General features: G+C 30.4%; 1 protein-coding gene across 1 annotated transcript; it reads right to left on the reverse strand.

The window, feature by feature from the left end:
• Positions 1-10376: 10376 nt before the first annotated feature.
• On the reverse strand, positions 10377-17947 carry LOC123274525. Its single transcript, XM_044742185.1, has 6 exons — positions 17913-17947; positions 16762-17509; positions 15438-16171; positions 13670-14228; positions 11993-12223; positions 10377-10922 (listed from the first exon to the last, which is right to left on the reverse strand). Exons 2-6 carry the CDS (start codon positions 17467-17469, stop codon positions 10503-10505), a joined length of 2652 nt encoding a protein of 883 aa, XP_044598120.1. The 5' UTR covers positions 17470-17509; positions 17913-17947; the 3' UTR covers positions 10377-10502.
• Between the last annotated feature and the right edge of the window lie 1157 nt (positions 17948-19104).

The raw sequence follows: 19104 nt of genomic DNA on the forward strand, positions 1-19104 counted from the left end.
ATGCGACTGCAAGGTTGCTAGTTTTTCTAGATAGAAAATTAATTATTTTCAATCTAATCAATAAATTAAGCTGATACCGAAGAATTTGCAAAAAAAAAGATTAAATGTTACGATAAAACAAGAAATCTCAGATAAAAACCCGGAAGAAAGATAAAAAAATACATAATAAAGAAAAAAGCGAAATAATAAAAGGAAAAATATGAGATTCTGGGTCTTGAGGGATACCGCAAAGCTATCGAAGATATAAAACGATATTTCACTTTTATATTTTCCGCATGGTACTCGTTTTATTCGACTTGCCGGATCAATTTCAGATATCTCCAGCGTGTTCTCGGTAATACGTCTTGAGAGCGGACCATCCAAAAATCGTGTCCAACTCCAACAAATGTGGACCTGGCTTGATTCCCACTTTTAAGATTATTATCCAGCCACTTTAGTGTCCTTTCTATAAATTTATCGAAGCATATTAAAACATCTCTTTGTACATTTCATGCGGAAAGAAAAAAAAATTTTGAAATTAAACTTTCGGTAGAAAAAAAAATTAATAAATGGGTGAAAAAAAAAATTATTTGCCGTGTCCTCGTTTCACCAAATAAAAAGTGTACGTTAAATTCCCAACGCTGTCGCTACTGGTTACGAATCGCCTGGGACTTTCAATCTTTTCTCTTCTCTAAAGTATTACTGCCCAAGGCGAGAGACTATATCCGGCAATAAATAAATCGCTGGAAAATAGACTGGTGGCTCAAGCCCTGGATTTTGCGTAACGTCTTTTGGGACATATAAGTTTTCTTTCGTTTAATACAGACATATATATACCTACTGTGTCCCGACATCTGTATGTTTTATGTATCTATGTATTTAGCGTAATGAAAAGTTTGTCTCCATCTACACTTTGCATTACCCATTCACTTATCTGCCTTGTATTATATAAACTTCCGCGAGATAACTATGTACTGACGCACAACGAAAATAAACTCCTTCAATGCAATATGTGGGAGCATTATTTAACACTCCGGTATGAAGGGAGCACTTTCGAGAAGATAAATTTAATGTTTAATGAAATTATAAGTTAAGATCGAGAATTTATATCGTGTGGCTTGAAACTTTGCAATTAGTATCGCCTATGATGAATTGTCAGCGGCTGAATTTTCAAAGAGAACTTGAAACCTCAGAAATTGGAAGAATTTATTAAATATTGGATTCATTATATTGAATATCGTTAAAAAAAAATTACTAGTTTGTTGGAAAAAAATTAGACCCAGTTATGAAAATGTAGTCCGATAGTTCAAGTTTTAGCTGTATATAATGAACAGCACAACCTAAATACTGAAGTATTTTTTAAAGCTCTTGACCCGACTAAGCCTCAAAAGACTGCTTTGATATCTTTAAAGCTCGACTCTTATCGTTGAGATGTAAACTCATATAAGAAGTTTTTTTAAGAAAAAATTTAAAATTTATTATTTCTATATCTGTCTTCATTTTCTTGAAAGTTTTTTTAATACAGTGAGAAATAAAATTATTTGAAAAAAAATTGATTTGTGCCTGAATTTGCGCAAATTACGGCGAATTAGTTTGAATTAGATCTTTCAGCCTATGTGTCGTAATATCAAAACTCAAAACCATTAATTTTAAAATAAAAATATTAAATTAAAAATAATCTATACTAATATCATAACGAGGAAAAATTTGTTTGTTTGTTTACATTGAATAGTCTCCAAAACTACTGAACCGATTTAAAAAATTTTTTCACCTTTGGGAAGCTACACTATCCCCGGGCGACATGGGCTATATTACATCATAATTAATTTAAACATTTTTGTTGAATACCCGTGCGTTGCCTGGGCGACCTGCTAGTGTTTATATATATCGACGTTCTAATTAGCAAATTGTCTAACTCCATTTTAGAGAATCTTCTATTTGTACGAAAAAAACAATTGGTTCAAAATATATTATCACTTTAAAAAACCATTTAATATCATTATTATCTAATAGAGATATAATATTTAGGTTTGATATATTCAAATAATTTATAATTGAATTATTGCTACATCAAAATGTTAAAAAATCACCCTCTAAAAAATAAGGAGTTAGACAAATTGCTAATTAGACCGTCGATGTATATATGAAAAATATATAAAAAATGCATGTGGGTACTCAAATGAAAGCTCTTGATGAGTGTAACATCGGGATGAACTTATATCTTTAAAAACGTCAATAGTTAAAAAAGTACAGAGCAATTTAACAAAAGTCATTATTTAATAAAGCAAAATTTTATTTATTTACAGTTCACAAGTCACGGCAGTCACATAGTGACTGCAAGGTTGCTAGTAACTAATGAAACTAATATGTAAATATTTGTATCAATTGTATGAGTGTTTGTGATTGAAATAAAAAATTAAAACGTAAATACATGCATTAAATATAAGTATTGTGCATATCAAAGGCAGAAGGTTGACACTCTTGTGCGATGCAAATCCTTAAGCTACAACAAAACCGTCGTCAGCAATTCTCAGAGCCTGTTGTGTGTAAGTTGTCTAGCTGGAGCCAGAGGAGAGAAGTTGGTTGTTGTTGGTTTAGTTGGCTTTAATTTAGTTTAGTTTGGTCAATAGTTCCAAGCCGTTATTGTATTTCGTGGCTCGTATTAGACGGTGGGTAATGGTGCCGGAAACGAATGCCAGGACTTCGTTCACTGGTTCACTTTACCTCTAACCCTCCGCACAATTTGCATACCGGGTACCCGCCACGTAAATACGATTCTAAAAGTCCGTCTCGTGGAACATCAAAGGCTTGCTCCGTCCCCTCCTGCACTTCTGACGCAAATTAACCGGCGAGAGGAGCCTGCTACACATCTCCTGTTTTCAGATACACGATAAACTCCTACACGGGTCTATAGCTTCTAAAGTGCTCCAATGTATATCCAATTCAGGCACCACCTGAGCCACTACCTTAACGATACTGTCAAACTTTTAATCGCTACTGTAAAATCAGCCAATATATGTATTACCCCACCTTTCCACTCAAACTCTAAACTAGTTTTCTGTTCATTTTTTTTTATTTTTCGTTTTCGCTAACTCAATTAAAAACTCTAACAAAAGTGTCAAACGCTAGATAGAAAATAATCTATATTATTAAAAGGATAAGCAAAATTTTGTGGCTAATGTATTTTTATGATAAAATGAGTTTTTAGTGTTAAATTTGGTATCGTTGGAAAAGTCTTGACCTGGAGTTGTGCCTTTTCATGGTTTCATATCATTCTCACCAATAGTTAATTTATGATGGTAAGTACTTAGGCTGCATTCGAAAATGCTCTATCTCTAGATACATAATTAAGAAATGACCTTGTATCTCGTGAACTATTGACATTTTTAAAGATATAAGCTCATTCTGATGTTACACTCATCAAGACCTTTCATTTGAGTACCCACATCGATTTTTCATATATTTATATGTACTATATATATGTATATATGAAAAATATATCAAAATACATGTGGGTACTCAAATGAAAGCTCTTGATGAGTATAACATCGCAACCCGATGACATCGCATCGCTCATCAGCTTATATCTTCAAAAATGTCAATTTCTAAAAAAGTATAGTGCAATTTAACATAATTAAGAAACGACCTTGTATCTTGTGAACGATTGATAATTGTAAAAATATAAGCACATCCCGATGTTACACTCATCGAGACCTTTCATTTGAGTACCCACATCAATTTTTCATATATATATATGTCGGAGATAATATCGAGCTGGGTTTTCCTAGAGATAGGGAAATTCCCAATATTTTAGTTTGTCTGTTAGTTTCAAGCAAAATTGTAAAGCATAGAATATTTAATAATTATTTATAACTTAAGCCGATTATAATTTTTATGGTTATGGCGATGGGCTTGAGTCCGGAGTGACAATGGTCACCAAACGTAGCCGAGGTCACAGGATAGAAGTAATAAGTATACAGTTAAAGATATCGACAGACAATGAGGGCTGTCGAAATATTTTTTGAGAGAAGAAGTACTTAGGGTACTGAGACGAGTAGTTCTCGTTGAGCATTGATCAAGTAAAGACCGCATACATCCTGCTGACCCCGGATTCGTTCTCAGACTTATTGCCTAGCGCTTTACTGTAAAATTGTATCTCGATAATTAGTTATTATCCGATTTATTGTATTACGAATATCCGTAGCTGTTGTATTGTTTATACGAGTTAGTGTTATATTTAAATTATTGTCCAATAAATAAATATGACACCGCCAAGCCCACTGAATTCTGACGCCCCTGAAAATGTGACTCCGACATCAGAAGTGGGATCAGGATCATCTGCTGCATCTTCCTCTGAGCAATTTAAACTGCTTTTGGAAATGCAAAACAAAAGTCTTATTGGAGCTAATAAAGGCTATGGCAAAATCAGTGTCACCGAGTCGTAGTATTTTTACTACCGAAATTTAACCCAGAAAATTCAAACGCGGATTCGTGTGCTTGGTGCGCGACAGTGGATATGTGTTTAGTGGAACGTCCTCTGGAAGGTAGTTCGTTAGTTATTGCACTAAGTGAAGCAAGGACTTCAGAGAGCGGCGAATCGATTTCTGCACAGTGGCAGCTCCGTCAGGTTCCTTAATACATCGTGGTGAGTCGTTTTCATTTTGGTTTGATTCGGGAGCTGAATGCTCGTTAATTAAAGAAAGTTTTGCCGCTAAATTTGCGGGTAAACGTAAAAATAATTTAATAATTTTAAAGGGCATTGGAAATGTCGGTGTAAATAGTACTGTACAAATTTTGTCTGAAATTGTAATTAATGGCCATACGTTAGAGATTTTATTGCATGTCATCCCTGATGATTATTTGAAATGTGACATTATGATTGGTCGTGAAATTCTTGGTCAAGGATTTGATATAAATATCTCAGCAGATAGTTTTAGTCTATTTGAAAGTAAAAGATTAATGTATGCGATAAAGTCGAGTCCGATAGAAAGATTGATTTTAATAATGTAGATGCGGATGTAAATGAAGATAGTAGAGAAAAACTTATTTCAATTTTAAAGGAACATACCGACTCTTTTATTCAAGGTTTTCCAAATACTCGGGTTAATACTGGGGAACTTAAAATACGTTTAGTTGACCCTAATGTAACTGTACAAAGGCGACCGTATCGTCTTAGTGCTGAGGAAAGACAGGTAGTAAGAGAAAGAATAGGTGAACTATTAAATGCAAATGTTATACGTCCCAGCTGTTCACCTTTTGCCAGCCCTATATTGTTGGTTAAAAAGAAAGATGGTTCAGACCGTCTATGTGTTGATTATCGCTCATTAAATGATAATACTATTGACGATAAATTTCTACTACCTCTTATTGCTGATCAGATAGCCCGACTTTCTAACGCAAAATATTTCACGTGCTTAGACATGGCCAGCGGGTTTCACCAAATCCCTGTCCATCCAGAGTCCATTGAGAAAACGGCGTTTGTCACGCCTGATGGCCAGTTCGAATATCTGACCATGCCATTTGGTCTGAAAAATGCACCATCCGTTTTTCAACGAGCTGTTATGAAAGCTCTTGGAGATCTCGCTTATCAATGGGTTATCGTGTATCTAGACGATATCATGGTTATTGCCTCAACAATCGAGGAAGCGTTAGAAAGACTCCGAAAAGTTATTAAAATTCTTATCAAAGCCGGATTCTCATTCAATTTTTCTAAGTGTTCGTTCCTCAGAACTTCAGTGCAATACTTAGGATATGAGATTTCCGCTGGAGAGGTTCGACCTAACTCCCGTAAAATAGAAGCATTGACCATGCTACCTGCACCCCAAACAGTGACTCAGTTGAGACAATTCATCGGTCTCTCTTCTTACTTTCGTAAATTTATTCCCAAGTTCTCGCAGGTAATGAGACCCTTATATCGACTGACCTCAGGTACCAAAAGAGATATTGAGTGGACAGAAGTCCATGAAAACGTTCGTCGAAAGGTAATCGCAGCATTGACTAACGAGCCGGTGCTGATGATCTTTAACCCAAATCTTCCTATTGAACTGCATACGGACGCTAGTTCCGAGGGCTATGGCGCCATATTAATGCAAAAGTTAGATGGTTCTAATCGAGTTGTAGAGTACTAGAGTCAAGCGACTAGCTCGGCTGAATCGAAGTATCATTCGTATGAAGTGGAAACGTTAGCTGTATTTAATGCCGTTAAATACTTCCGTCATTATTTACATGCATGATCGTTTGTAGTTGTAACGGATTGTAATTCGTTAAAAGCTGCCCGGAAGAAAGCCGATCTAACACCAAGGGTTCATCGATGGTGGGCTTTCTTACAGACTTTTAATTTTGATATTGTTTACAGAGAGGGCGAGCGTGTGGCTCACGCTGACTTCTTCTCTCGAAATCCTATCATAAAACAGCCAGGTACGAATCGAAACAAAATTGTAGAAAAACATATTAACCTGGCAGAAATTTCAGATAATTGGCTTTTAGTTGAACAACGTCGCGATTCTGAAATTAGTATGATAGTGAAAGAATTAGAAAACGATGAGTTGCCACCCGATGTAGCTAAGACTTATGAATTACAGTCTGGATTATTCCACCGAAAAATCCATAGGCGAGGTAAAACATTATGTTTACCTATTGTTCCATGTGCTTTTAGGTAGTCGGTAATAAATCATGTGCATGAGTCAATTATGCACTTAGGATGGGAGAAAACACTTGACAAGGTTTGCGAGTATTATTAGTTTGAAGGAATTACGAAGTATGTTCGTAAATTCATTGATAACTGTTATACCTGTAAAGTTTCCAAGTCAAGCTCAAGGCAAAGTACAAGCAGGGCTTCATCCTATTCCTAAGACCAGCATCCCTTGGCATACAGTGCACATGGATATCACAGGTAAATTAACGGGTAAAAAAAAAACGATTCAAAAGAGTACGTTGTCGTGTTGATAGATGCTTTTACTAAATTTGTTTTATTATACCATGCTCGAAAAATAGATAGTGTCAATACTATTAAGGCTCTAAAAAATGCTATATCATTGTTTGGCCCACCGACCCGTATAACTGCAGATCAAGGTAGATGTTTCACAAGTAAAGAATTTCAAGAGTATTGTATCTCATAAAACTCAAAATTACATCTCGTAGCTACGGGTTCAAGTCAAGCTAATGGCCAGGTAGAATGCGTAATGAGTACCCTAAAAAGTATGTTTATTGCAGCCGAAACGAGTGTAAACTCTTGGCAAGCAGTTGTAAACGAAATTCAATTAGCAATTAATTTTACTACTAATCGAGTTACTAAAGCTAGTCCGTTAGAAATGCTAATTGGCAGAGTAGTTAGACCTTTTGGTATGATAGTTGATCAAGACGATAAAGAAATTGATATCTCTGACGTACGACAAAAAGCTATTGAGAATATAGAAATAAATGCTAAATACGATAAGTATAGATTTGATAAAAATAAAGCTAGAATTGAACCATTTAAAGTAGGAGATTTTGTGTTAATTAAGAACGAAGAAATAAATCAAACGAAGCTTGATCCTAAGTTTAGAGGTCCATTTGTAGTGGCGGAAACTCTCGATGGTGATCGGTATACTTTGAAGTCATTAGACAATAATAGGACTTATAAATATAGTCACGAGAATTTGAGGAAAATGCCGGAAAGTCATATTCCTATTGAATTGGATATACCAGATGATCATGAAGGTGATGAACAGGAAGTTTCTCAGAATGACTCTGAGACAGAGTCAGAAACCACCGGGGGGGAAGACTGAGCACTAATGGTAGTTGTTTAAAGTCGCACCACGTGCATCAGGCTGTAGGTCATAATGGCAAATCAATGGTGGTTTGGCCAGAGTGTGATGGGCAGTAGATGATGTGGTGGCGATGAGAAAAATTTTGCTTCTGGGGGTCAAACTACTTGCGCCAAGCTGTAGTCGTAACTGCGAATCCAGAGTGATTTGAATCAATCTTGGTTGCCAAGATTGTCAGGGCGCGATGGGCAGTTGGTGAGGTAGCGGGGGCCTGAGGAGAAAATTATAAGTTGTACTACATGTGTCATTGGTTGACAATGTAGGAAAGGTTTTGAAGACTGGTGTACATAGTTGAGTAACTATGGTAGTACACAGTTTTGCTGTATGCGATATACAGTTGCAGACCATTGTGTGCTAAGGGTCTATACCTGGGGTGGTGATGAATATAGCCTGCATGATCGCTGGGATAGACAAATCGTAGAAATTTTGAAAAGGCATCCTTAAGAAACTAAGTTTGTTAGATTTGATAGTCGAGAGTTTTCGTAGCTCGAATGAACCTCTGAATAAAGAAATGTTAATGAGAAAAAAAAAAAAAAAAAAAAAAAAAAAAAAAAAAAAAAGAAATGACATGGCTTGTAATAAAATATTTAGATATGCACCCGAGGACGTGTGATCGTCAGGTTGGCCGTGTCGGAGATAATATCGAGCTGGGTTTTCCTAGAGATAGGGAAATTCCCAATATTTTAGTTTGTCTGTTAGTTTCAAGCAAAATTGTAAAGCATAGAATATTTAATAATTATTTATAACTTAAGCCGATTATAATTTTTATGGTTATGGCGATGGGCTTGAGTCCGGAGTGACAATGGTCACCAAACGTAGCCGAGGTCACAGGATAGAAGTAATAAGTATACAGTTAAAGATATCGACAGACAATGAGGGCTGTCGAAATATTTTTTGAGAGAAGAAGTACTTAGGGTACTGAGACGAGTAGTTCTCGTTGAGCATTGATCAAGTAAAGACCGCATACATCCTGCTGACCCCGGATTCGTTCTCAGACTTATTGCCTAGCGCTTTACTGTAAAATTGTATCTCGATAATTAGTTATTATCCGATTTATTGTATTACGAATATCCGTAGCTGTTGTATTGTTTATACGAGTTAGTGTTATATTTAAATTATTGTCCAATAAATAAATATGACACCGCCAAGCCCACTGAATTCTGACGCCCCTGAAAATGTGACTCCGACATATATATATGTATATATGTATATATATATATATATATATATATATATATAGCTATATATATATATATATATATAGCATATATATATATATATATATATATATATATATATATGAAAAATATATCAAAATACATGTGGGTACTCAAATGAAAGCTCTTGATGAGTGTAACATCAAGATGAGCTTATATCTTCAAAAATGTCAATTGTTAAGAAAATACAGTGCAATTTAACATAATTAAGAAACGACCTTGTATCTTGTGAACGATTGAAAATTGTAAAAATATAAGCTCATTCCGATGTTACACTCATCGAGACCTTTCATTTGAATACCCACATCAATTTTTCATATATTTATATATATTATATATATGAATATTTGAAAAATATATCAAAAATGCATGTGGGTACTCAAATGAAAGCTCTTGATGAGTGTAACATCGGGATGAGCTTATATCTTAAAAAATGTCAATAATTAAGAACTAACTTTGCTATCTTGTCAACTATTGACATTTATAAAGATATAAGCTCATCCTGATGTTACACTCATTAAGACCTTTCATTTAAGTACCCACATCATTTTTTCATATATTTATATATATTATACATATGTATATATGAAAAATATATCAAAAATGCATGTGGGTACTCAAATGAAAGCTTTTGATGAGTATAACATCGGGATGAGCTTATATTTTTAAAAACGCCAATAGTTTAAAAAGTACAGTGCAATTTAACAAAAGTCATTATTTAATAAAGCAAAATTATATTTATTTATAGTTCACATAGTGTCTGCAAGGTGGCTATTATGAATTAGATTAATTTGACTTTTTTTTCTAGTAATAATTCAATTCATTATATTAAATAAAACTTTGCTTTATGTATTTATAAAAAAAACATACTTAGGTTCTGAATATGATCAAATTAAAGCTAAAAAAAATTCTACTGAGTCGTCCTCTTCAACTCTTCAATTATAGAACTTGTTAAAAAAAATTGTGATTGTCATAATTAAAAAAATTTTTTTTTAAACAAAAAGTTATGTAATATTAATAAGCATTAAAACTTTTTAGTTCATAAAATATATACTGACTTGTTATTAATACAATCAATATTTTACATACATTAATTTGAATATTAAAGCACTTTTAAATTGAAACAATTTTTCAATAAAGTTTTATAACAAGTACGATCATATTGAACTACTATTAATTGGGCAATTTAAAAGTTGACAGATACAACGTTTTAATTTAAAGCAATCTAATGTAACTTTTAGCGTCCATTAATATTTTTTAATAATACTTTTTATCAAGAACTTAAAAGAAAGTTTCTTTCCAAGATTTATTTGCAGATAAAAAATTTTTATGTCAAGTTTAAAGCAAAGTACTCTTACAAATTATATAAAAATAAGACTGATAATTACTGATTCTATTCACTGTATTTCAATATTTTAAATTGTGATTAGTAATTACAGAAAATTTTTGAGTATCGGTTAAAAATATAATTTTAAAATACAAAAAATAATTTTTTTTATTCTTAAGAATTATGTAAGACTTTAGTGAATGCATTATACGAAGTTTCAAGATCAAATATTAATTGTCGCACTTGCGACTCTGACAATTCATCAGAAGCAGACATATTGTTCAACGTCTGTAACCAATCAGCGACTCTCTGTCTTCCGTCAAAATCACTCGGTAAAATACTCAAGCGATTCATCGTATCGACAAGATCACGCAGCTCAGGATGGAGTTCATCCATAGCTTTGATATCCAAGCGCAATTTATCCATCAGAGTTATAAATAGAGAAACAATATCAGCGATACATTTTGATGTGTTTCCCTTGTCATCTTTTATTGTAATCGGTCTGTCTTCTTTTATTCTCTCAAGAGCTGCTGGGCAATCAAGTCGATATGTTTTTGCGAAGACATCTATTGTTGGAAACTGATCACTTTGCACCTGTAAATTTAAGTAGTTAATTTTGTTGACTTTTTAAAAACTAGACGAGGATGTTAACAGGAGTAACTATTGTTATTTTTATTTATTTTTGTTTTATATGCCAAATATTTGTATTAACTAAAACTTTTTGATTTTTAGTTCGCCTGATAAAGCTGAAATGAATCAGTAAACCATTGCAATTCTTATAATCTAACATCTTTATTTATTGTCCAAATTCTCAAGATTAAGTTATTTAAAATATTTTGAATATGGACGAGAACTTAAATATTAGTTAATATTGTTTTTTGTACTGAATAAATTTGTATAATGTCATTTATTGATTTTATTAATTAAAACTAACAACCTGCTACGTGATTGTTAATTTTAGGGGACTTAGTTTCTGTTGACAAAATAAATAACTTGAGCTCTGTCGTGAGATACCTAAAGCTCATAATCAAACTGAACATAGGGTAAAAGACCCAGTTACTGACACTGGCCTAGTTGTTAGACACTTGTAATTCTATTTTAATTAAAAAAATAAAATATTCTCAAAAAAACAATCATCTAAAAATTTATAATTCACAAATTGTATTTATAAATTTATTGGAGTTTGCTTTTTTTTTTAATTAAAATAAAATTGCAAGTGTTAATAACTGGGACTTTTACCTTGTAAGTATATAATTAAGTAGCTCAAATATAAAAAAAAATTTTTTTTTAATTAAATTCAAAAATCTTTTTAAAATTATTCATCCAAAATTTACATTAAAATATTAATTTTATCTTAATTGAAAGCTACTAAATCAATAATTAGCTTCTACCCTTATCTAATCTAAGACATTTCTTATAATACTTTAATCAGCAAGCATTTGATTATTTTATTTTTTGTTATTAAGAAAATAAATTAGTCCAAAATTGCATTGACGATTTTTCGAATTTTCTACATCTAATTTTTTTAATTTTCTTTATAATGTATTTTAATTGAAAAAAAAAAAAAATCATCAAGTATCTGTTACTTTCAGAGTATTCTCTACTTTTAAATTAAGCTCTATGTTTAAATTAAGGTCTACTATTTTATTAATTAATTCCTGTACCTGTTTAAAAGCAGCTCGATATTGCACCAGGAGTTTACTGCAAGCTGCTGTATATTCTTTGGGAGTGACACAATCACGAATGTAAGCTTTTTCCAAGTTCTGTAAAGTGTTGACAACTGCATACAAGTCAGCTTGATTGTCATACTTTTCTCTTTCTCTTGCATTTTTGTATAATTTAACTTCTTCATTAAGTTCTGGACGATCTTGTGCTATCGACATTGTTCCTAAAAACTGGCAAGTTTTGATTTATTTTTAAAAAATGGCAAGTTAATCAATTAATACACAAGTAAACATTATTTTTTATTTTGAAATAAATTACAGTCGAGCTAATTATTATTAATGATTAATATTTTAAAGAACTTAAAAAAAATATAATTAAAATAAAAAATAAAGGTTATGATAATTACCCAGTACAGAAAAATAATATATACTTTTTATTACTTACTTTTTAGAAGCAATTACAGTTTTTAAAATTAATAAAAAATATCTTATGTAGTTTATAACTTATTAACACTAAACAATTGATTTGTTTTGTAGGTTTAGAACGTAATTCACTTGTGTCAGCTGTCAGCTGATTTAGACACATATGAGTCATGTCATATGTATGTGTTTAGTTTGATTGGAATCACGAAAATTCGCCTTACTGGCTGATGCGCGAACGCGCTCGCTTTGACCGACATTAATTCAAATGAAAATTATTTATTATAATAAAGAGCCGACATTTTTGATTTTTTGATTTTGCTTAATTTATTAAATTAGAACTAAAAAATATTTTTAAAAAATTGAACTTATAGTTTTTGGACTTTTTTACAAATGAAAAATTTTTTTTCAATTTTTTTAATAAAAAAAATTATAAAAGTTTTTAGATGTCGGCTAACTTTATTTTCATAAATTATTTTTGTCACAAAAATGTAAAATAAACTCAAAAATATAAAACAATAATTATATAAATAAATAAATAAATACAATTTTTTAACTTACTTCTGCCAAAAATACTTGTCAAATCCAATTGTTGATCACTAAAAACAAAATAAAAATTTTATGAACACAAACTTTGTTTTATTAAATTATTTATCACTCTTAAAACTCAATATTTGACACTATTTATATTATTTATTTTATATTAACACTGAAATGTAATTAAAAACTGTCATTATTTAATAATTCACAAGATTTGTTAAGTTTTAACATCACTTTCACTCGAAACTCGCAACTGATCTGAAGCCAGCATCCAACTTGAGCGCAATTCGCAATGACCAATGAAAATCTCGATTTTCGCGCATGCGCAGAAACATTTTTTTAAATTTCTGGCGCCAATTTTTAAAAAATACAATTTTGATCTAAGAATAATAAATAAATGAATAAATAATAAAAAATTATAATAATTATAAATAAATTTTAATACTTTTTAATTAATAAATATATTTCAACATATTTTACAAACTTATTATTAAATATTTACATGTTTTTATTAACTAAATTTAATTAAAATAATTATCATGATAATTTCTTATAAGAAACTAATATTTTCCTAAAATTTTGTAATTAATTTTAAACAAAATTTATGTAAAATAACAAATTAAAAGTGAAATATAAAAATTTTTTAGTTTTACAAAATCAACAATATAAAAATATCTAATTTATAAAATTAACAGTTTAAAATAATTAATTTTGGAATAAATATTGCATAAAATTAATTTTCGAACTTTTAAATTTATCTTCACAACTTTCAGATAGTTTCTTCTCCTTTAAACAAGGACACTTAAATTCTTTTACAAGTTTCATTTTACTCCCTAAATTTTCATGATTAGTTACATTAGAGTCCACAGTGACAATAAAATAAAAAATATTTAAAAAAACCTCATTTGGGTCAACAATATCCCACGGTGGGTATACTTTAATAATATTTTTATCCTCAAAATTAATTTTACCAACTATCTCTGGAACTAGCAGCAGTTTAATCGAACTTGACAAATTTTTATTATTACTATCAATAGTCGCACTTTTATCTAATAAGGAATTTTCTCTAACAGATCTACCAATTAAATCATTATCATCTTTAATAATCCGTCCATCAATAATGTACCTGCTGTACCGCCAGGTGCATTCATTTATCTGAACAGTAACACACGGCGAATTGGTCTTCAGATGATCTTGAGACATCTGGTGCCGCCAAATTCGTATTGAAGATATCTTCCTTGAAACAAGAGTTTGCAATCTTTCAACCAGCGATCCTCTGGAAAAAAAAAAAATATCACAATTAATATTAAATATTTTTTAAAGCAATACTAAAGTTAGTTGATTATCAATTTTTTTTATTCTTATAAAAAATAAACTAGCAGCCTTGCAGTCACTCTATGTGACTGCCGTGACTTGTGAGCTATAAAAAATTAAAATTTTGCTATATTAAATAATTACTTTTGTTAAATTGCACTGTACTTTCTTGATTATTGACGTTTTTAAAGATATAAGCTCATCCCGATGTTACACTCATCAAAAGCTTTTATTTGAGTACCCACATGCATTTTCATATATTTTTCATATATACATATATATAAATATATAAAATATATGAAAAATTGATGTGGGTACTCAACTGAAAGGTCTTGACGAGTGTAACATCGGGATGAGCTTATTTGTTTAAAAATGTAAATAGTTCACAAGATACAAGGTCAGTTCTTAATTATTAACATTTTTTAACATATAAACTCATCCCGATGTTACACTCATCAAGAGCTTTCATTTAAGTACCCACATGCATTTTCATATAAACATATATATATAAATATGTAAAATATATGAAAAATTGATGTGGGTACTCAAATGAAAGGTCTTGATGAGTGTAACATCGGGATGAGCTTATATCTTCAAAAATATCATTAGTTGACAAGATAGCAAGGTCAGTTCTTAATTATTAACATTTTTTAAGATATAAACTCATCCCGATGTTACACTCATCAAGAGCTTTCATTTAAGTATCCACATACATTTTCATATATTTTTCATATATACATTTATATATAAATATATAAAATATATGAAAAATTGATGTGGGTACTCAAATGAAAGGTCTTGATGAGTGTAACATCGGGATGAGCTTATATCTTCAAAAATATCATTAGTTGACAAGATAGCAAGGTCAGTTCTTAATTATTAACATTTTTTAAGATATAAACTCATCCCGATGTTACACTCATCAAGAGCTTTCATTTAAGTACCCACATGCATTTTCATATATTTTTCATTTATACATATATATAAATATATAAAATATATGAAAAATTGATGTGGGTACTCAAATGAAAGGTCTTGACGAGTGTAACATCGGGATGAGCTTATTTGTTTAAAAATGTAAATAGTTCACAAGATACAAGGTCATTTCTTAATTATGTATCTAGAGATAGAGCATTTTCAAATGCAGAATTTAAAAATTAAAAAGAAATACTTTTTAGGTTTCTTCTTCTTCTTTTTCTTAATAACAGTTCTGACAAAAGTATCACGTTCTATCCTAGAGGATTGTCTGGAAGGTGGCGAGTCACTGATGCTAATAATATTATCCAGGTCTGTCGAGTTGGCTTGAACCTCCGGAGGAGGTGTAAGATAATCCTGAGAGATCTTCTGAGAAGACATGTGGCTCATTTCTTCAACAAGCTCATTTTCAATAATTTTACAATTTATTTTTACAATTTTTGTCTCCTGCAAGTCACTAGTCTCCTCAATACTGAGCACTTCCTTGGCGCTGTCAGCATTGGTAACCGACTGAGAAGTAAATTCGCTGATCACCAGCTCATTTTCAGACACATGACTGACCTGACTATCTTCTTCATCGATTGAAACTTTTTTATACCGTTCATCTTCAGATTTTTCATCACAGTCAATATTATTAGCAACAACTGTGCGATCGGCATTTTCAACCTCTGAAAAAAAAGTTTCATCAGAGTCAATAGTGTGATTAAGCGACCGGCACGAGTGAGAATGCTCTGATTGGATTTCATCAATATCAACCAGAGACCCGTCTAAATCTCCAACGAGATCACTGATTGTTTTATTGCTGTCACTGAGAATAGTCAGGTCTAAATTTGGCAAGTTCTCTTCGCAAACCACGCTGGTGTCAGACTCATCAATGTTGATGCACTCTTGAGTAATTCTAGGCGAGGAAATCGACTGGATTTCTTCAACCTGCAGTATGAAAATTAATGTAGCACATATTTAATAATTTTAAAAATTTTATAACAAATAAATTATTGCAAAAAAAATAAGAAAAAAAAATTGACATCTAAAAATTAAAAAAAAATAAAAAATCCAATTTTTTAAAAATATTTTTTGAAACAAATCTTTCTGTTAAAAAAAATTAACAAATGGTTAAGTAACTGCTAACTTTAATGTCATTTAATGTAGCACATGTTTAATAATTAAAAAAATTTTATAAGAAATAAATTATGGTAAAAAAAATAAGAAAAAAAAATTGACATAAAAATTTAAAAAAAATAAAAAATGCAATTTTTTAAAAATAATTTTTTGGAAAAAATATATTTGTTTAAAAAAAAATTCAAAAATGGTTAAGTAACTGCTTACTTTAATGTCATTTAATGTAGCACATGTTTAATAATTAAAAAAATTTTATAACAAATAAATTATGGCAAAAAAAATTGACATAAAAATTTTTAAAAAATAAAAAATGCAATTTTTAAAAAATATTTTTTGGAACAAATCTTTTTGTTAAATAAAATAAAAAAATTGTCAAGTGATAGCTAACTTTAATGTCATACCTGCGGCGAATTGCAGTCACTGTGAACAGACTCCAGGAATAATGATGAAGGAGCTGGAGAATTAAGCTCCATAATCTCCAAAGGACTGTCATCAGCTGGGTTGACAGAAATCGGCGACAAGCAAGATTCAATGTTTAAATTTTCTTCATATTGATCAACAATATTCTTCTTGTGTTTGGAGACTTTTTTCGGAGATGATTTATTAATAATCTGGTTTTCTTTGGCTTTATTCTTCACTGGTGAGTAATTCAGTCTAATTTGAGCGTTAAGTTTCTCACTATTACTATCATTGGACTTGAATCGTTTCAGCTGATTGCAATCTTTCAGCGGCGACCGCTGGTTCTTCTTGGAGCTTCTTATTAATTGAGGCGGCGACTCGTAGACGATTGACGAAGACACCGAGGAAGGCGAGGAGCAGTTTGAAGTGGTTAAATTATTTTTTTGGACACTTTTGTGAGCTTGCAGCCACTGCTCTATGTACTTAGTTCTGTCAATAATCACCCGGGATTTTATTCTAAGCTCCTCCCGGCGACGTTTGTCAGGATTGGTCAATGCAGAAATACCTGGTCTGTCACCGGAGTTTATTTCTGCTATTCTGGGGTGTCTTTTCCTCGGAGAAGCCTGCTGGAAAGCGCACTTTCCTTGTAAGTCTGATAAAGAAGCTGTCAGTGGCTGGAGTTGATACATTTTTTGGAGTTCTGGATCCATTTTTTCTTTTATTTATTAATTGTTGTAAATTAAAATTAATTTAGATGAAAATTAATTTAGCTGAAGTTTAACAATTTTTTAAAATTTTTCTAACAAATAAATTGTGGAAAAAAAAATTGACATTTAGAATTTTTAAAGAATTAAATATCCTATTTTTTAACAATAATTTTTATGAGAATTAAGTTAGACATTTAAAAAATTTTTTTTTTATTGAAAAAATTATTACAAAAAAATTTTTAATAAATGTCACTTGTAAAAAACTTGAAAAACTGTAAGTGAAATTTTTTAAAAATATTTTTTTGTTTCAATTTGATTATTAAAAAAAAATTGAATAATTAAAAACGTCGGCTAACTTTAGTATCATAAAATTTTTTAGAATTAATTTAATTATTAAATAAAAATAAAAATTGGTCAAGTGACAGCTAACTTTAATGTCATTTAATTTAGCAGATATTTGATAATTAAAAATTTTTTTTAACAAATAAATTACAGCAAAAAAATGAGAAAAAAAAATTGACATTTAGAAATTTTAAATATTTAAAAATGTAATTATATTTTAAATAATCTTTTTGTTAAATAAAATTAAAAATAGTCAGCTGACTGCTAACTTAAGTGTAATTTGTTGTAAATATTTGTTGTTAACATTTGACAGGTTGGTTATGTTGGAAAAAATTAATTTTTTTGACACAAACTTCTTCTTTTATTAAAAACTAATTAAAAGTTAATTTTAAAAATTATTATATTGTTAATTATTGCATTTTAACACTTTATTTACAATTTTATAATTTTGTGAGACTGTAAACAGTATAAAAATGTAAACACTGACCACAGTGACACTGTAGGACTTATTTGCAGATTAAACTGGCCGCCATTTTGAATCGCCATGTTGGCGCAATAAGCGCGCGAGTTTTTGAATTTAAAAATTTTTATAAACTTATTTTATTAAAAAAATGTTTATATAAATTTGCGAAAATAATTATCACTGTTAAAAAATGTAAATACTTTCTATTTAAAAAAAAAAAATTCATTAAACATTTGATAATACTAAAGTTAACCGACGATTTTAATTTTTTGATTTTTTTTTTAATGATTAAATTAGAACGAAAAAAATTTTTAAAAAATTGCACTTACAGTTTTTAAAGTTTTTTACAGGTGAAAATTTTTTTTTATTTTTTTGTAATCATTTTTTCAATAAAAAAAAAATCTAAAAATTTTTAAATGTCGGCTAACTTAATTTTCATAAACATTTGCAGTAAACGCGCTATAAGCAAAATTAAAAGTTATTTTCTTAGAAAAGTCTAAAAAAATACAATTAAAAAAACCTTAAATAATTTTTTTGTTTTTTATTGTAACGTTCTAAAAAATTTGGTTTTTTCAATTAAACGATTTTTATTATTTATTCTCCAGGTTGGCTTCATTAGGATGTAAAATTATGGACGTCGGAGTCCAGCTCTCACGATGTTTAGGCTGGAGCCCGGCGACTCTCTAATCAGAAGCGATTTCCGTTACTTCGCTGACAATGAATTTTATTCATCACCAGCGAACAGAGTTGAAAATATTGAGTACTTTTTTTAATGCATTCGTTCTTCATTACTAAGTATTACTTGAATTAGTAATTAAAAAAAAGAAAAATAA

The sequence above is a fragment of the Cotesia glomerata genome, linkage group LG1, assembly GCF_020080835.1.
Source record: "Cotesia glomerata isolate CgM1 linkage group LG1, MPM_Cglom_v2.3, whole genome shotgun sequence".
NCBI classification, from domain to species: domain Eukaryota; kingdom Metazoa; phylum Arthropoda; class Insecta; order Hymenoptera; family Braconidae; genus Cotesia; species Cotesia glomerata.

What these genes read in the sequence shown, in the direction of transcription:
- LOC123274525 (XM_044742185.1), bottom strand. Translation starts at nt 17,469, where the DNA reads ATGGATCCAGAACTCCAAAAAATGTATCAACTCCAGCCACTGACAGCT. An exon ending in AAGAAGAAGAAACCTAAAAA is followed by an intron (nt 14,229 to 15,437) that starts GTATTTCTTTTT and finishes TTTTTTTTCCAG; the next exon opens with AGGATCGCTGGTTGAAAGAT. An exon ending in ATCGAGCTGCTTTTAAACAG is followed by an intron (nt 10,923 to 11,992) that starts GTACAGGAATTA and finishes TTAAATTTACAG; the next exon opens with GTGCAAAGTGATCAGTTTCC.